Raw genomic sequence first — 18959 nt, 5'->3', positions numbered from 1 at the left:
TAAGATACTAAAGTCTTAAAAATACAGCAGACATGTATATCTTCTCTTCCTCATGGGCCTAGTTCCATTTCCAATCCTTTCAGATCTGAGAACACCAAAGGCTAGGGAAAGGGATAGGGGATGGAATCAGGTCTTAAAGAGAAATGGCATTCAGCTATGCATGTTCGACTGCAGTGATGATTCTAGGGTAATTGCGTGTTGGTATGTTGTAAGCGCAAAGGGTCGTTCCTACCCTAACCAATTCAGGTTCTAACAGTATTTATCTCTCTCTCTCTCTCTCTCTCTCTCTGTCAGGCCTGAGACCCAGCAAAAAGCCCCTGTGTCTGTCCCCACTCCCCCACCTCCCCCTCCAGCCCCCCCTGAGCCGGCCGTCCCCCCAGAGCCAGAGGAGGAGATCCTAGGCTCTGACGATGAGGAGCAGGAGGACCCCGCAGACTACTGCAAAGGTGGGGGGAGATAACACACACTCACAAACCCACGCATGAACGCATCCATGCATGCACACACGTGTATAACTTACATAGCTTATACATGCATACACAAGTATCAAGTTCTGTCTTCTTAACTCTTATCTCCTCCCCCTTTCTCTCTTTACCTCTCTACCTCTCTACCTCTTTACCTCTCTACCTCTTTACCTCTACCTCTTTACCTCTCTACCTCTCTACCTCTCTACCTCCACCCCCACCTCTTTACCCCTCTACCTCTCCACCCCCCACCTCTCTACCTTCTACCTCACACCCCCCCACCTCTCTACCCCTCTTTACCTCTTTACCTCTTTACCTCTTTCCCACCCACCCCTCCACCTCTCTACCTACCTCCCCACCCACCTCTCTCACCCCCCCCCACCTCTCTACCTCTCTACCTCTTTACCTCTTTACCTCTTTACCTCTCTACCTCTACCTCTCTACCTCTCTACCTCTCTACCTCTCTACCTCTTTACCTCTTTACCTCTACACCTCTCTACCTCTCTACCTCTCTACCTCTCTACCTCTTTACCTCTTTACCTCTTTACCTCTCTACCTGTCTACCTCTTGCATACACTCTGTCTTTCTCCTCTCGTTCTCACACATGCCCGCATACACCCCCCTCCCTAGACACACTCACTTAAGGTTTCAGCATGATTCAGTTCGGCTGGCGCCTAGCCGTACTCGGCTAACCGAACGAGTGAGCTCGCATACTCCCTTAAAAGATGTGCACTTGAAAAATGAGAAAAAAGCAGCAATAGTACTTTGTCCATTTTGAGACGCCGTAGCCAGTATACGCTCATAAAAATTGTCAGAATTAATCTAAAATAACTAAAGAAATCTGTTACTAATTTTGACATTTTTGCAGAGGAGATCTTAGTCACACAATTTTACATCTAACTAAGATGTGCAGTATTTCTCAAAGAAAAAATGTGCATGAAAAGTAGTCGTCTCTCGTTGAATGACAACAAAGACTTTATTGAAGAATATACAGTTGAAGTCGGAAGTTTACATACACCTTAGCCAAATACATTTAAACTCAGTTTTTCACAATTCCTGACATTTAATCCTAGTAAAGATTCCCTGTCATAGGTCAGTTAGGATCACCACTTTATTTTAAGAATGTGAAATGTCAGAATAATAGTAGAGAGTGATTTATTTCAGCTTTTATTTATTTCATCACATTCCCAGTGGGTCAGAAGTTTACATACACTCAATTAGTATTTGGTAGCATTGCCTTTAAATTGTTTAACTTGGGTCAAACGTTTTGGGTAGCCTTCCACAAGCTTCCCACAATAAGTTGGGTGAATTTTGGCCCATTTCTCCTGACAGAGCTGGTGTAACTGAGTCAGGTTTGTAGGCCTCCTTGCTCGCACACGCTTTTTCAGTTCAGCCCACACATTTCCTATAGGATTGAGGTCAGGGCTTTGTGATGGCCACTCCAATACCTTGACTTTGTTGTCCTTAAGCCATTTTGCCACAACTTTGGAAGTATGCTTGGGGTCATTGTCCATTTGGAAGACCCATTTGCGACCAAGCTTTAACTTCCTGACTGATGTCTTGAGATATTGCTTCAATATATCCACATCATTTTCCTTCCTCATGATGCCGTGTATTTTGTGAAGTGCACCAGTCCCTCCTGCAGCAAAGCACCCCCACAGCATGATGCTGCCACCCCCGTGCTTCACGGTTGGGATGGTGTTCTTGGGCTTGCAAGCAACCCCCTTTTTCCTCCAAACATAATGATGGTCATTATGGCCAAACAGTTCTATTTTTGTTTCATCAGACCAGAGGACATTTCTCCAAAAAGTACGATCTTTGTCCGCATGTGCAGTTGCAAACCGTTGTCTGTCTTTTTTATGGCGGTTTTGGAGCAGTGGCTTCTTCCTTGCTGAGTGGCCTTTCAGGTTATGTCGATATAGGACTCGTTTTACTGTGGATATAGATACTTTTGTACCTGTTTCCTCCAGCATCTTCACAAGGTCCTTTGCTGTTGTTCTGGGATTGATTTGCACTTTTCGCACCAAAGTATGTTCATATCTAGGAGACAGAACGTGTCTCCTTCCTGAGCGGTATGACGGTTGCGTGGTCCCATGGTGTTTATACTTGCGTACTATTGTTTGTACAGATGAACGTGGTACCTTCAGGCATTTGGAAATTGCTCCCAAGGATGAACCAGACTAGTAGAGGTCTACCATTTTTTTCTGAGGTCTTGGTTGATTTCTTTTGATTTTCCCATGATGTCAAGCAAAGAGACGCTGAGTTTGAAGGTAGGCCTTGAAATACATCCACAGGTACACCTCCAATTGACTCAAATGATGTCAATTAGCCTATCAGAAGCTTCTAAAGCCATGACATCATTTTCTGGAATTTTCCAAGCTGTTTAAAGGCACTTTAGTGTATGTAAACTTCTGACCCACTGGAATTGTGATGCAGTGAATTATAAGTGAAATAATCTGTCTGTTAACAATTGTTGGAAGAATTACTTGTGTCATGCACAAAGTAGATGTCCTAACCGACTTGCCAAAACTATAGTTTGTTAACAATACATTTGTGGAGTGGTTGAAAAACGAGTTTTAATGACTCAAACCTAAGTGTATGTAAACTTCCGACTTCAACTTTATGCACAAACCTTTCCAAACTGTTTCGGCTGGGAAGCATGCGGACGCCTTTACCCACACTCCAATACACTTAAGCCCATCTCTTCTTCTCCTTTCTCTACCTCTTACTCTATCTCTTATATCATCCCTGCTGGCTCCAAATGTCATTTGCAGCAGTGTGACTAGCCAGAAGCTCTATATGCTTGGCACCAGCACCAAGGCTCAAGGTTGTTGTCTGTGCCAAGAGGGAGTGGTCTCTACTGAGGAGCCTGATATCCTGATAGCTGTGAGGACCTACTGAGGACCTTCTCACATAGGACTGGCTTGAGACTGAAGAGAAGACACTGTCGCTGTGACTCTTTCTCTCTCTATCTCTCTATTCCTCTCTCTCTCTTTCTTTCTCTCTCTATCTTTTTTCCACTATCTCCCTTTCTCTGTCTTTCTCTCTTTCTTAATCCTCTCTCACTCCCTCCCTCCTACTGATGGCATAGTTTCAGTAGCCTGGCTCGAAGTATCAGTATCTTGATTATCTATGTTCACTCCTCTCTCTTTTTCTAACAGTATCTCACTCTTTCTCTTTCGCTCTCTCTCTCTCTCTCTCAGGTGGATACCATCCGGTGAAGATAGGGGACTTGTTCAACGGGAGGTACCATGTGATCCGCAAGCTGGGCTGGGGTCACTTCTCCACCGTATGGCTGTGCTGGGACATTCAGTGAGTCTCACACACACACATACCTGTCAACGGGAGGCAGACGGGTCAACACGGTTACCAACTCATCGCCATGACAACGGCTGCAACAAAACCACTCCTACACAGTGACACAGTAGCAGCTGCAGTGTCAGAATATCACCTTTCACTAGGTTACATCGCACAGCTCGCACATATACTCACTTAGCTCCAATTAAATCAATTGCACAATCATACACTGTACGCTGTTCCTCACTCACATGGACATTGTTATTGGATATGAAACCATTACCAGTAAACATCTTCCTCAGCAGTGTGTTTTTCCCTAATCTGTGATTGATTCGTTCAACTCCAGTGTTGCATGGCTAGCTCTGCTGTAGTCCATCATGTTGTGATATGGATCTCACTGTGTGTTATGTTGTTTCAGGGTAAAGAACTTTGTGGCGATGAAGGTGGTGAAAAGTGCTCAGCACTACACAGAGACAGCCCTGGATGAGATCAAACTGCTCAGATGTGTGAGTAGCGACTCTGTGTGTGTGTGTGTGTGTGTGTGTGTGCTTCATTTCCCCATGCCTCTCACACCTCTCTCTCACACCCTCCGTCCTGATCTCTCTATTTTTTGTCGTTCATCTCCAGGTGAGAGAGAGTGACCCCTCTGACCAAAACAAAGAAATGGTGGTTCAGCTGATAGATGACTTCAAGATCTCTGGAATCAACGGAATACGTATCCTTGTCTACAGAGGGTGTGTGTGTGTGTGTGTGTGTGTGTGAGCTCTTTATATCTGTGTATGTATCTCAATGATTAAGCTGTGGTCCTCCTTGACCAGCTGTCCCAGATGTGTGTATGGTGTTTGAGGTTCTGGGACACCACCTTCTAAAGTGGATCATCAAGTCCAACTACCAGGGCCTTCCTCTTCCCTGTGTTAAGAGTATTATCAAACAGGTATGCCACACAAATGCACGCACACACTAGTGCTGACTAACCGGTGCCCCCACACATTGACCCTGTACCGGTACCCCCTGTATATAACCTCCCTACTGTTATTTTATTTTACTGCTGTTCATTAATTTTTAGCTTTTTTTTTTTTTTACTTATCTATTTTTTACTTAACACTTTTTTTTATTTTCTTAAAACTGCATTGTTGGTTAAGGGCTTGTAAGTAAGCATTTCACTGTAAGGTCTACACTTGTTGTATTCGGCGCATGTGGCAAATAAAATTTGATTTGATTTGAGCGATTAACCTAAATGGTTTTTAAACAACTAATTGACGACGTCAGTTCAATGATTTGAATTCCATTTCGTTCTTTTTTTTCTTTTCTGGGAGCTCAATGCACAGTTTCTCTAGATAATTCAGATCCAACCTGAACTGTGCAATGTAGTAGGGATTTGTAGTTTCCAACAGGCCAATATTCTACATAGTTTAGCGCAGAAAACGTGGTAATTAACTACAATGACCATACTCCATTGCAAGCCTACTTGTCTGGTCTATGTGGGGCAGACGTGGAAAGGGAGGGAAGAGGCAGTAGAACACGCGAGAGGGATAGAGAGCAGTTGCTTTGCGAGGTATCTCTACCTGAAAATAAATGATCTAAGTCATTTATAGTTGGTATTCAGCAGTCATAAAAGTATGCCTTATTTACTTTGAAGAACTACTAAAATAGTGATTCTGTCAGACAGCATAGGCAGCATCTCTAGAGATGAGATGATGACTTGGAATTAAATAATAAATTCATCAAATAAAACAATAATATTATACACAACTGAAATATTTTATTAAAGTAATGTGAATAAATGATGGTTAATAAGTGATAACCAGTAATGGGCAGTCACTACCATCATAGGATTTTATTAATTGTTTTATTCTGTGTTGTTACAGTATTCAACCCACATAATTCATAGTGCATTTAATGTTGTTTTTTTATAATCGAAATCCAAAACCATGATTATTTTTTAAATAATCGAACCGAAACCGAACCGACCTTAAAAAGCACTAACACAAACTCACACACTCAAGCACACACTCACACATCCTCATTTACTTGACTCAGACACATTCACATGCACACATCACTTTCACTTCCATAAACACTCTTTATTAGCACCAACACAGAGAGGAAGACCAGTGATATTGCCAGCCAGAGGCACTACTGCAGGCCAGTCCAGTACAGTACATGTTGTTGACTTCACAAGGCCTTTCCCTTTCCCCTGAAGAGCAGAGCAGCATGTGAATTCAACTTATCCGTTCATCTCCGCTGCTGCTCAAGCAAATAAGCCGCTGCTGCCTCCCACTTGAAAAGCCCACTGAATGTGAATAGAAACTGTTCTCAACTTCAATGCAAAGCCCCTGAAATCAAACACTGGCAAACACACACATGCACACGCGCACGTGCGCACACACACACACCAAACAAAAAAACAACAGCAGCCTTGTCCCCGATGGAGGATGACTAAGATCAAAAGAATGGTTAATTTAGCGTTGAGAGTGTGTGTTTAATCTGTGATTTGTGTGTGTGTATTTGTGTTTGCTTGCACGTGTGTCTGTGTTTGTGTGTGTGTTTGTGTGTGTGTGTGTGTGCGCGCATTTGTGCACGCTTGTGTTCCTGTGTTCATGTAGGTTCTGCAGGGCCTGGACTACCTCCACAGCAAGTGTAAGATCATCCACACAGACATCAAGCCAGAGAACATCCTGATGTGTGTGGACGATACGTTTGTCCGCCGCATGGCCGTGGAGGCCACAGAGTGGCAGAAGGCTGGGGCGCCCCCGCCCTCTGGATCTGCAGGTAAGGTACAGACCAGTGGGCAATGCTCAGTGCCCACCTCACCCACCCACTCACTCACTGTCTGTAGAAGAAAATAGCAGGTTTAAAAGAATAATTATCACCCAAAATCACAGTTTTTCCTAAACCATCTGACAAACTGAAGGTGAACTATCCCTCTAAGCGTTATCCAAATAGTTAGTTATTGTAGCCTTGTCCTCATTTCAGACTGAAGTGTTTTGAGAGTCCAACAGTGAATAGTGAATAAAGCCTGTCTTCAGATATATTTAAAAAGAGTACTTAGGACTGTTTTTCCCCTAAACCTGTGTAGAGAGCTCTGTTGCTGCTTGATTTGAGGTTCAGTCTTAGTCGAATCAGTACAGTGCACTCTTTGTAGAGGAGGCATGAGAGTAATATCCATTATGAACTGTTTGATTCTTATGACCAATTGCTTACTTAAAGACAAGGTCTAATGCTAGTATAGGGAAGTCTCTGTCCCTCTGTTTTTAACCACTATCCTACTAGCAGTAGATTCATCTATCGGCGGTTCTGTGTCCAGCTGTGTATCAGTACAGCTGTCACACCATTAAGGAATCTATTAATCAATCAGATGAATCAATCAGTTGGACGGTCTCTTAGTTTGTTGCTTCAGCTTGCCAGCCTGAGCCAACCAATCAATTTGGTGAGAGCTCTCTCCTAGTTTGATTTGATAGGCACAGAGATTGCTTGAGAGCTTGTGGCTCCATTAAAAGCTAGCTGATCGTGAGAGTGGTTACGGAAACGTGCCTTTAGCAAGTGGAGAGAGGAGGAAAGGGTGGAAGCAGAGTTGTTAAGCATTCTTATCTGGCCAGTGCACGCTTCCACTCACATTCCCATATTGTCTTGGCCTATGTTCCTTCAACTTCCCCCTGAAACGTTACTACTTGTTCTTCCTGTCACGTGTGTGCCCTGACAGTCAGGGGTCATGTAGTCTCGACATCACACGGATGTAGTCAAGACTAGGGGTCATGACCCCCTCATGAACTCCTCATGAACCCCCCCATGAGCTGTCTGTCAATCACACTCAGCTCAACCAATAGGAACCCTCTTAGTTGGACAGCTCTAAGTAGCTGTAATTCCATGACAGAAAGAAGAAGAAGAGTTGTTCCAGACATCCTCATACTGCTCACACATACCAATGAGTCAGGCTGGAATGATGATGACTTATATGTACAGTACCAGTCAAAAGTTTGGACACACCTACTCATTCCAGGGTTTTTCTTTATTTGTACTATTTTCTACATTGTAGAATAATAGTGAAGACATCAAAACTATGAAATCAAATCAAATGTATTGGTCACATACAGTGGGGAAAAAAAGTATTTAGTCAGCCACCAATTGTGCAAGTTCTCCCACTTAAAAAGATGAGAGAGGCCTGTAATTTTCATCATAGGTACACGTCAACTATGACAGACAAAATTAGAAAAAAAAATCCAGAAAATCACATTGTAGGATTTTTAATGAATTTATTTGCAAATTATGGTGGAAAATAAGTATTTGGTCAATAACAAAAGTTTCTCAATACTTTGTTATATACCCTTTGTTGGCAATGACACAGGTCAAACGTTTTCTGTAAGTCTTCACAAGGTTTTCACACACTGTTGCTGGTATTTTGGCCCATTCCTCCATGCAGATCTCCTCTAGAGCAGTGATGTTTTGGGGCTGTCACTGGGCAACACGGACTTTCAACTCCCTCCAAAGATTTTCTATGGGGGTTGAGATCTGGAGACTGGCTAGGCCACTCCAGGACCTTGAAATGCTTCTTACGAAGCCACTCCTTCGTTGCCCGGGCGGTGTGTTTGGGATCATTGTCATGCTGAAAGACCCAGCCACGTTTCATCTTCAATGCCCTTGCTGATGGAAGGAGGTTTTCACTCAAAATCTCACGATACATGGCCCCATTCATTCTTTCCTTTACACGGATCAGTCGTCCTGGTCCCTTTGCAGAAAAACAGCCCCAAAGCATGATGTTTTCACCCCCATGCTTCACAGTAGGTATGGTGTTCTTTGGATGCAACTCAGCATTTTTTGTCCTCCAAACACGACGAGTTGAGTTTTTACCAAAAAGTTATATTTTGGTTTCATCTGACCATATGACATTTTCCCAATCCTCTTCTGGATGCACTCTAGCAAACTTCAGACGGGCCTGGACATGTACTGGCTTAAGCAGGGGGACACGTCTAGCACTGCAGGATTTGAGTCCCTGGCAGCGTAGTGTGTTACTGATGGTAGGCTTTGTTACTTTGGTCCCAGCTCTCTGCATGTCATTCACTAGGTCCCCCCGTGTGGTTCTGGGATTTTTGCTCACCGTTCTTGTGATCATTTTGACCCCACGGGGTGAGATCTTGCATGGAGCCCCAGATCGAGGGAGATTATCAGTGGTCTTGTATGTCTTCCATTTCCTAATAATTGCTCCCACAGTTGATTTCTTCAAACCAAGCTGCTTACCTATTGCAGATTCAGTCTTCCCAGCCTGGTGCAGGTCTACAATTTTGTTTCTGGTGTCCTTTGACAGCTCTTTGGTCTTGGCCATAGTGGAGTTTGGAGTGTGACTGTTTGAGGTTGTGGACAGGTGTCTTTTATACTGATAACAAGTTCAAACAGGTGCCATTAATACAGGTAACGAGTGGAGGACAGAGGAGCCTCTTAAATAAGAAGTTACAGGTCTGTGAGAGCCAGAAATCTTGCTTCTTTGTAGGTGACCAAATACTTATTTTCCACCATAATTTGCAAATAAATTCATTAAAAATCCTACAATGTGATTTTCTGGATTTTTTTTTCTCAATTTGTCTGTCATAGTTGACGTGTACCTATGATGAAAATTACAGGCCTCTCTCATCTTTTTAAGTGGGAGAACTTGCACAATTGGTGGCTGACTAAATACTTTTTTTCCCCACTGTACACATGGTTAGCAGATGTTATTGCAAGTGTAGCGAAATGCTTGTGCTTCTAGTTCCGACAGTGCAGCAATATCTAGCAAGTAACATCTAACAGTTCCACAACAAATACCTAATACACACAAATCTAAGTAAAGGAATGGAATAAGAATATATAAAGATATGGACAAGCAATGTCATTGTCAGAGCGGCATAGGCTAAGATGCAATAGAATCTCCAAAGTCAACACCTCATTTGGCCGCCATTCCTTCCAGTTCTCTGCTGCCAATGACTGGAACGAACTGCAAAAATCTCTGAAGCTGGAGACTCTTATCTCCCTCACTAACTTTAAGCATCAGTTGTCAGAGCAGCTTACCGATCACTGCACCTGTACACAGCCATTCTGAAATTAGCCCACCCAACTACCTCATCCCCATATTGTTATTTATTTTGCTAATTTGCACCCCAGTATCTCTATTTGCACATCATCTTTTGCACGTCTATCATTCCAGTGTTAATACGAAATTGTAACTATTTTGCACTATGGCCTATTTATTGCCTTACCTCCATAACTTACTACATTCGCACACACTGTATATATATTTTCTGTTGTATTTTTGACTATTTTTTGTTTACCCCATATGTAACTCCGTGTTGTTGTTTTTATCACACTGCTTTGCTTTATCTTGGCCAGGTCGCAGTTGTAAATGAGAACTTGTTCTCAACTGGCTTACCTGGTTAAATAAAGGTTAAATAAAATTAAAATAAAATATGGAATGATGTAGTAACCAAAAAAGTGTTAAACAAATCAAAATATATTTTATATTTGAGATTCTTCAAAGTAGCCACCCTTTGCCTTGATGACAGCTTTGCACACTCTTGGCATTCTCTCAACCAGCTTCATGAGGTAGTCACCTGGAATGCATTTCAATTAACAGGTGTGCCTTGTTAAAAGTTAATTTGTAGAATTTCTTTCCTTCTTAATGCGTTTGAGCCCATCAGTTGTGTTGTGACAAGGTAGGGGTGGTATACAGAAGATAGCCCTATTTGGTAAAATACCAAGTCCATATTTTGGCAAGAACATCTCAAATAAGCAAAGAGAAATGACAGACCATCATTACTTTAAGACATGAAGGTCAGTCAATTTTGCAAATTTCCAGAACTTTTGCAGTCGCAGAAATCACCTCGACTAACCTGTGCCCCCGCACATTGACTATGTACCGGTACCCCCTGTATATAGCCTCCCTACTGTTATTTTATTTTACTGCTGCTCTTTAATTATTTTTATTTTTTACTTATCTAATTTTTATTTAACACTTATTTTTCTTAAAACTGCATTGTTGGTTAAGCGCTTGTAAGTAAGCATTTCACTGTAATGTCTACACCTGTTGTATTCGGCGCATGTGGCAAATATTTTGATTAGAGAAAAAAAACATAAAGCGCGATGATGAAACTGGCTCTCATGAGGACCGCCACAGGAAAGGAAGACCCAGAGTTACCTCTGCTGCAGAGGATAAGTTCATTAGAGTTAACTGCATCTCAGATTGCAGCCCAAATAAATGCTTCACAGAGTTCAAGTAACGGACACATCTCAACATCAACTGTTCAGAGGAGACTGCGTGAATCAGGCCTTCATGGTCGAATTGCTGCAAAGTAACCACTACTAAAGGACACCAATAAGAAGTAGAGACTTGCTTGGGCCAAGAGACACAAGCAATCGACATTAGACCGTGGAAATCTGTCCTTTGATCTGATCTTGATCTGGTTCCAACCGCCGTGTCTTTATGAGACGCAGAGTAGGTGAACGGATGATCTCTGCATGTGTGGTTCCCACCGTGAAGCATGGAGGTGGGGGTGTGGGGGTGCTTTGCTGGTGACACTGTCAGTGATTTATTTAGAATTCAAGGCACACTTAACCAGCATGGCTACCACAGTATTCTGCAGCAATACACCATCCCATCTGGTTTGCGCTTAGTGGGACTATAATTTGTTTTTCAACAGGACAATGACCCAAAACACACCTCCAGGCTGTGTAAGGGCTATTTGACCAATGAGAGTGATGGAGTGCTGCATCAGATGACCTGGCCTCCACAATCACCCGACCTCAACCCAATTGAGATGGTTTGGGATGAGTTGGACCACAGAGTGAAGGATAAGCAGCCAACAAGTGCTCAGCATATGTGAGAACTCCTTCAAGACTGTTGGGAAAGCATTCCTCATGAAGCTGGTTGAGAGAATGCCAAGAGTGTGCAAAGCTGTCATACTCCAAAATGCTCAGAGTTGGCCAGGGCCCTCTGTGTATACTGTACAGTATATTCTATGAAGTTTAGATTGCCAGAGCATGGGGAACTGCTTGAGTAATTTAAGGTTTTGGTAATAAGTGTTAACTGTACACTAGAATGATCCAAGATGGCATAGCAGTGTGGTCGTGTATTATGTTGTGTCCTCGTGTAAATAGCCTGTTTTTTCGTATATATTTCTCTATCTCACTTTCCATCCTTAACTAAATATACTTTCCTGCAACCCGCCTCACCCAATGTGGAACGGATTATATTATTTATTCATACCTGTTATCAAGAACCCATGGCTGAAACTAGCCAGCTAACTAGCTACTTGCTATTAGCTATTGCTATTACATTTTTTAAATTTTAGTCATTTAGCAGACACTCTAATCCAGAGCGACTTACAGTTAGTGAGTGTATACATTTTCATACTGGAGACTGCGTGAATTATTAGCCACCGTTAGCGGTCTTCACCACTGTCAGTGGCCTGCACTATCTACCAGCCGGCTCTAGCCTGGACAATTATCGGCCAGTCTGCACAGCGTGCTATCGACCCAGAGCATTTAGGATTTTCTGCCGGAATGACTGAATCACTGGACCTTAACACCGGATCATCACAAATAGCTAGCTGCAACCGAATGGATGTTGTTGTTGGCTAATCACCACTAATCACCACTTGTCCCGAAGCTAGCATCAGTTAGCCTTGAGCTAGCCTCGAGCCCATCTCCCGGCTATCCACCTCTCTGTCAACCGGACGGGACCTCCTAGTGTCGACACGGAGCCCCGCCGATCCATCACGACTGGTCTGCCGACGTAATCATCTGATGTGGTTTCAACAGGCTTCCCATTGCGACGACCACAAAGATCTATCTGCTAGCACCGGCCCGCTAGCACGCGCAATCAACAGCCGTGCCTCCTGCTTGCCTGTGCTGTAGCAGCCTACGAACTGCTCCCGGACTTACCTATTGCTGTTCACTGGACCTTATGATCACTCAGCTACCCATCTGATGCCCGCTGGACTGTTCCTTTACACGGTACCCCATCCTGTTTACCTGTTTAGCCTCAGCCCAAACTTTCGTCGCCATTACCAGTTGTTGTCTTAGCCATCTCGAATAACACCTGTGATTGCGTTATGCGTCTCTCCCATTTCAATATGCCTAGCCTATTGCTGTTTGCGTTAGTTGTTATTGTACTATTTCACTGTAAAGCCCCCAGTCCCGCTCAACCTGCCTCAGATAGCTTCTTTGTCCCACCCCCCATACACGCGGAGACCGGCTCAATCGGTAACTCCAGTGATGCTATCTCTTTCATCGTTACCCAATGCTTAGGTGTACCTCCACTGTACTCATATCCTTCCATATCCTTGTCTGTACATAATGCCCTGAATCTATTCTACAACGTCCGGAAATCTGCCCCATTTATTCTCTGTACCCAACGCACTAGAAGACCAGTTCTTAAAGCCTTTAGCCGTATACTTATTATATTCCTCCTCTGTTCCTCTGGTGATGTAGAGGTTAACCCAGGCCCTGTAGCCCCCAGTATCACTCCTACTCCCCAGGCGCTATCATTTGTTGACTTCTGTAACCGTAAAAGCCTTGGTTTCTTGCATGTTAACATCAGAAGCCTCCTCCCCAAGTTTGAGTTATTCACTGCGTTAGCACACTCTGCCAACCCTGATGTTCTAGCAGTGTCTGAATCCTGGCTTAGGAAGGCCACCAAAAATTCAGAAATGTCCATCCTGAACTATAACATTTTCCGTCTAGATAGAACTGCCTAAGGGGGCGGAGTTGCAATCTACTGTAGAGATAGCCTGCAGTGCTCTATCATACTATCCAGGTCTGTGCCCAAACATTTTGAGCTTCTACTTCTAAAAATACACCTTTCCAGAAATAAGTCTCTCACTGTTGCCGTTTGCTACAGACCCCCCTCAGCCCCCAGTTTTGCCCTGGACACCATATGTGAATTGCTTGCCCCCCATCTATCCTCAGAGTTCGTACTGCTTGGTGACCTAAACTGGGATATGCTTAACACCCCAGCCGTCCTACAATCTAAACTAGATGCCCTCAATCTCACACAAATTATCAAGGAACCTACCAGGTCCAACCCTAAATCCGTAAACATGGGCACCCTCATAGATATCATCCTGACTAATTTACCCTCTAAATACACCTCCGCTGTCTTCAACCAGGATCTCAGCGATCACTGTCTCATTGACTGTGTCCGTAATGGGTCCGCGGTCAAATGACTGTTGTGGAAAATAACCACCATACTTTATTACAAATAAGGTCTTAGAGTTTTCGTTGCATCAAGGAATGACTTTATTAAAGTTTTCAACACAGCCGATACCCGTCTGCAGAGGGGAACACATTCTTAAGGTCCCCCTCCATCTTATATAGTCCTCTTCAGTTTTCCCGCTCTTTTATTGCCCCGCCCACTTCCTTTGTCCCTGAGGACGGCTGAACTATTACTCCAACCAATCACCCGCTCCCCTGTACCTCACCCCCTCAAGCTGTAATCAATCAAGAAGATACCAAGGAGACAAAGGTCTAGCCCAAACTCTATTCAACCCTGGTGCCACTCCCTTCACTGTGTTTGAAGAGAGAGACAAAAACAAACGGCCCAATTCAGTTAGCCACAAATAATTTTAACTATATGTTCATGATTAACTCAATTTCATCTGATAATCCATTAAAAATACACATCACGACCACCCCTCATCACTGTCAAACGCTCCCTAAAACACTTTAGCGAGCAGGCCTTTCTAATTGACCTGGCCTGGGTATCCTGGATGGATATTGACCTCATTCCGTCAGTAGAGGATGCCTGGATGTTCTTCAAAAGTGCTTTCCTCTCCATCTTAAATAAGCATGCCCCATTCAAAAAATTCAGAACTAAGAACAGATATAGCCCCTGGTTCACCCCAGACTTGACTGCCCTTGACCAGCACAAAAACATCCTGTGCAGTACGCATTAGCATCGAACAGCCCCCGCGATATGCAACTTTTCAGGGAAGTCAGGAACCAATATACACAAACAGTTAGGAAAGCAAAGGCTAGCTTTTTCAAACAGAAATTTGCATCCTGTAGCACTAACACCAAAAAGTTTTGGGACACTGTAAAGTCCATGGAGAATAAACGCACCTCCTCCCAGCTGCCCACTGCACTGAGGCTAGGAAACACTGTCACCACCGATAAATCTACGATAATTGAGAATTTCAATAAGCATTTTGCTACGGCTGGCCATGCTTTCCACCCCCCCTGCTTCTCCTTCACCCAAATTCAGATAGCTGATGTCCTGAAAGAGCTGCAAAATCTGGACCCCTACAAATCAGCTGGGCTAGACAATCTGGACCCTTTCTTTCTAAAATTAGCCGCCGAAATTGTCGCAACTCCTATTACTAGCCCGTTCAACCTCTCTTTTGTATTGTCTGAGATCCCCAGAGATTGGAAAGCTGCCGCGGTCATCCCCCTCTTCAAAGTGGGTGACACTCTAGATCCAAACTGTTACAGACCTATATCCATCCTACCCTGCCTTTCGAAAGTATTTGAAAGCCAAGTTAACAAACAGATCACCGACCACTTCGAATCCCACCGTACCTTCTCCGCTATGCAATCTGGTTTCCGAGCTGGTCATGGGTGCACCTCAGCCACGGTCAAGGTCCTAAACGATATTATAACCGCGATTGATAAAAGACAGTACTGTGCAGCCGTCTTCATCGACCTGGCCAAGGCTTTTGACTCTGTCAATCACCGCATTCTTATTGGCAGACTAAATAGCCTTGGTTTCTCAACTGACTGCCTCGCCTGGTTCACCAACTACTTCTCAGATAGAGTTCAATGTGTCAAATCGGAGGGCCTGTTGTCTGGACCTCTGGCAGTCTCTATGGGGGTGCCACAGGGTTCAATTCTCGGGCCGACTCTATTCTCTGTGTATATCAATGATGTCGCTTTTGCTGCTGGTGACTCTCAGATCCACCTCTACGCAGACGACACCATTTTGTATACATCTGGCCCTTCATTGGACACTGTGTTAACAAACCTCCAAACGAGCTTCAATGCCATACAACACTCCTTCCGTGGCCTCCAACTGCTCTTAAACGCTAGTAAAACTAAATGCATGCTCTTCAATCGAACGCTGCTTACACCCGCCTGCCCGACTAGAATCACTACTCTCGGCGGGTCTGACTTAGAATATGTAGACAACTACAAATACCTAGGTGTCTGGTTAGACCGTAAACTCTCCTTCCAGACTCACATTAAGCATCTCCAATCCAAAGTTAAATCTAGAATCGCCTTCCTGTTTCGCAACAAAGCCACCTTCACTCATGCTGCTAAACATGCCCTCGTAAAACGGACTATCCTACCGATCCTTGACTTCGACGATGTCATTTACAAAATAGCTTCCAACACTCAACTTAGCAAATTGGATGTAGTCTATCACAGTGCAATCCGTTTTGTCACCAAAGCCCCATATACTACCCACCATTGTGACCTGTACGCTCTTGTTGGCTGGCCCTCACTACATATTCGTCGCCAAACCCACTGGCTCCAGGTAATCTATAAATCACTTCTAGGCAAATCCCATCCTTATCTTAGCTCATTGGTCACCATAGCAACACCCACCCGTAGTATGCGCTCCAGCAGGTATATCTCACTGGTCATCCCCAAAGCCAACACCTCCTTTGGCCGCCATTCCTTCCAGTTCTCTGCTGCAAATGACTGGAACGGACTACAAAAATCTCTGAAACTGGAGACACTTATCTCCCTCATTAACTTTAAGCATCAGTTGTCAGAGCAGCTTACCGATCACTGTACCTGTACACAGCCCATCTGTAATTAGCCCACCCAACTACCTCATCCCCATATTGTTATTTACATTGTTATTTATTTTGCTCATTTGCACCCCAGTATCTCTATTTGCACATCATCTTCTGCACATCTATCACTCCAGTGTTAATACTAAATTGTAATCATTTTGCACTATGGCCTATTTATTGCCTTACCTCCATAACTTACTACATTTGCACACACTGTATATAGATTTTCTATTTTCTATTGTGTTATTGACTGTACGTTTTTGTTTATTCCATATGTAACTCTGTGTTGTTGTTTTTATCGCACTGCTTTGCTTTATCTTGGCCAGGTCGCAGTTGTAAATGAGAACTTGTTCTCAACTGGCTTACCTGGTTAAATAAAGGTGAAATAAAATAAAAGGCAAATGGTGGCTACTTTGAAGAATCTCAAATATAAAATATATTTGGATTTGTTTAACACTTTTTTGGTTACTACATGATTCCATATGTGTTATTTCATAGTTTTGATGTCTTCACTATTATTCTACAATGTAGAAAATAGTAAAAATAAAGAAAAACCCTTCAATGAGTAGGTGTGTCCAAACTTTTGACTGGTACTGTATGTGGGCATTGCGTAACACTTGGAGAAAAGGGTTGATTTCTATGGATCTAGGACGAGGGAATAAAGCTGTCTGAAATTACTTTGATTAAATCCTACATTCAACTCACAGTTCACCCAAAGATTCTGTATGAAGTCTGTAAGAGGGTATAAATAATTTAATGGGGTCTTATCTTATTCAGGGGTATATATTATTATTATTATAGGACTGTGTGGAGATTATATGTTTGAAGGTGAACTTTCTCCTGACTCTGACTTGTGTGACTCTGTTTCATCCCAACAGTCAGCACAGCACCACAAGCCAAACCGGTGAGTACCACAATGTTCTGTATGAACCTCAGAGCAGAATATACAATGTTTTCTACCAAATTCTAGTCACTCAGCTTATGGGTCAGTGTAAGTCAGTGACTTTAATAGACTCTTCCTCCTCTCCTCCCCTCCTCCTCCCCCCCCTCCTCTTCTCTAGGTGGGGAAGATCTCTAAGAACAAGAAGAAGAAGCTGAAGAAAAAACAGAAGCGTCAGACCGAGCTGTTGGAGAGACGCATGCTGGAGATCGAGGCCCTGGAAAGAGAGGCTGAGAAACAGAGGGCCACAGAGGGCCCCGATGGTGAGGGGGACACATACTCCCCAAAACACACACCCCGCAATGCGGCACTGGGGCCCGCCGTCGCACTGGGCGAGAGTGATGACGACGATGATGATGATGAAGAGGATGGAGACGAGGATGAGGAGGGAGAGACGGAGAGGGAGAGGCCAACCAGGCTAACCAATCACACCTGTGAGTTGACATGGTTTGATTGTCAATCAGGGTGGTGGTGGTGGTGATGGTTTTATATTCATCCACTCAATGTGTTTGTTATTCACTCATTCCGTTGTGTGTGTGTGTGTGTCAGAGCTGTGTGGATAGAGTACTATACCAAGCTGAGCGTGAATAGAATTGAATGGAGAACTGGAGGAGGATGGGCCATCCTCCAACCTCTCCACCCACACTAGGCCTACACTCTAAAAAGTGCTGGGTTAAAAACAACAACATTTGGGTTATTTGGTAACCCAGTGCTGGGTAAATATTGGACAGAACACATGCTAGGTTATTTTGACCTAGCCAATTGGGTTGTTGGATTACCCAAACATGGGTTCATTTAATCATCAATTGGGTTTTTGTTGACTTTCATGTTGGGTTGACCCAGCAGCTAGGTCTTTTTTAATGTAATCCATAGGTTATTTTCAGGAGGTGTGGCATATTAGGGCTGTGGCTTTCAAATAGTAATTTTGGGCCACCTGTGAGAGTAAATGTAATTCCTGTTCATCATGTTAAGTTTGTGTATTGCAAACCAACATTTTCCTTGAGTATTTTTGCACATTACATAATTTGTTATAAAATTGATAACTAATTATTTACATATTTCACCAATGTTGTGGAACTCATACACTTCTATAAGCGTCATTGAGGCTACAAAAATGTAAATGTTCAACCTTAAAAAGTGTTCTTCTTCAATGAGGTTTAACGGTGGTGGCATCCAATTTGTTGCATTACCACCACCTACTAGACTGGAGTTCAACTCCCTTATCTTTCCTTGAAAAATAAAATAAACCAAAGAAAATAAATATCCTACCATCTAACACTACACTCACACCTTCAACACTACAACTAATACTTAACCCCACCCTTCTCCACTGTTTAAATACACTCACTCCTACCTCATGCCCTCAACCTGCTGTCAAGTCTCGCACACCCAAATATCTCTCTGCAGCTGCCACCACCACCTCAATTTTCTTTCGATTTGCGTTCCATCCCTGCAGTACAATTAATAACCATTGCTATAAATGCTAAAAATCCAATC

The 18959-nt window shown here is 43.4% G+C and overlaps 1 protein-coding gene across 6 annotated transcripts in view; it reads left to right on the top strand.

Moving 5' to 3' along the window:
* The window catches only part of LOC121540613 (SRSF protein kinase 2), a 125070-nt gene that overhangs the window by 93411 nt on the left and 12700 nt on the right, over positions 1-18959 (top strand). For all 6 annotated transcript variants that reach the window (XM_041849624.2, XM_041849623.2, XM_041849626.2 and 3 more), the window contains 8 exons: positions 295-446; positions 3668-3776; positions 4180-4267; positions 4389-4476; positions 4589-4695; positions 6368-6533; positions 17401-17426; positions 17584-17896. In XM_041849624.2, coding sequence (XP_041705558.2) covers positions 295-446; positions 3668-3776; positions 4180-4267; positions 4389-4476; positions 4589-4695; positions 6368-6533; positions 17401-17426; positions 17584-17896 — 1049 coding nt within the window. The remainder of the gene's footprint in view (positions 1-294; positions 447-3667; positions 3777-4179; positions 4268-4388; positions 4477-4588; positions 4696-6367; positions 6534-17400; positions 17427-17583; positions 17897-18959) is intronic.

The sequence above is a fragment of the Coregonus clupeaformis genome, chromosome 26 (assembly GCF_020615455.1).
Source record: "Coregonus clupeaformis isolate EN_2021a chromosome 26, ASM2061545v1, whole genome shotgun sequence".
Classification (NCBI taxonomy): Eukaryota; Metazoa; Chordata; class Actinopteri; order Salmoniformes; family Salmonidae; genus Coregonus; species Coregonus clupeaformis.
This window is presented reverse-complemented; position numbering and strand designations above follow the sequence as displayed.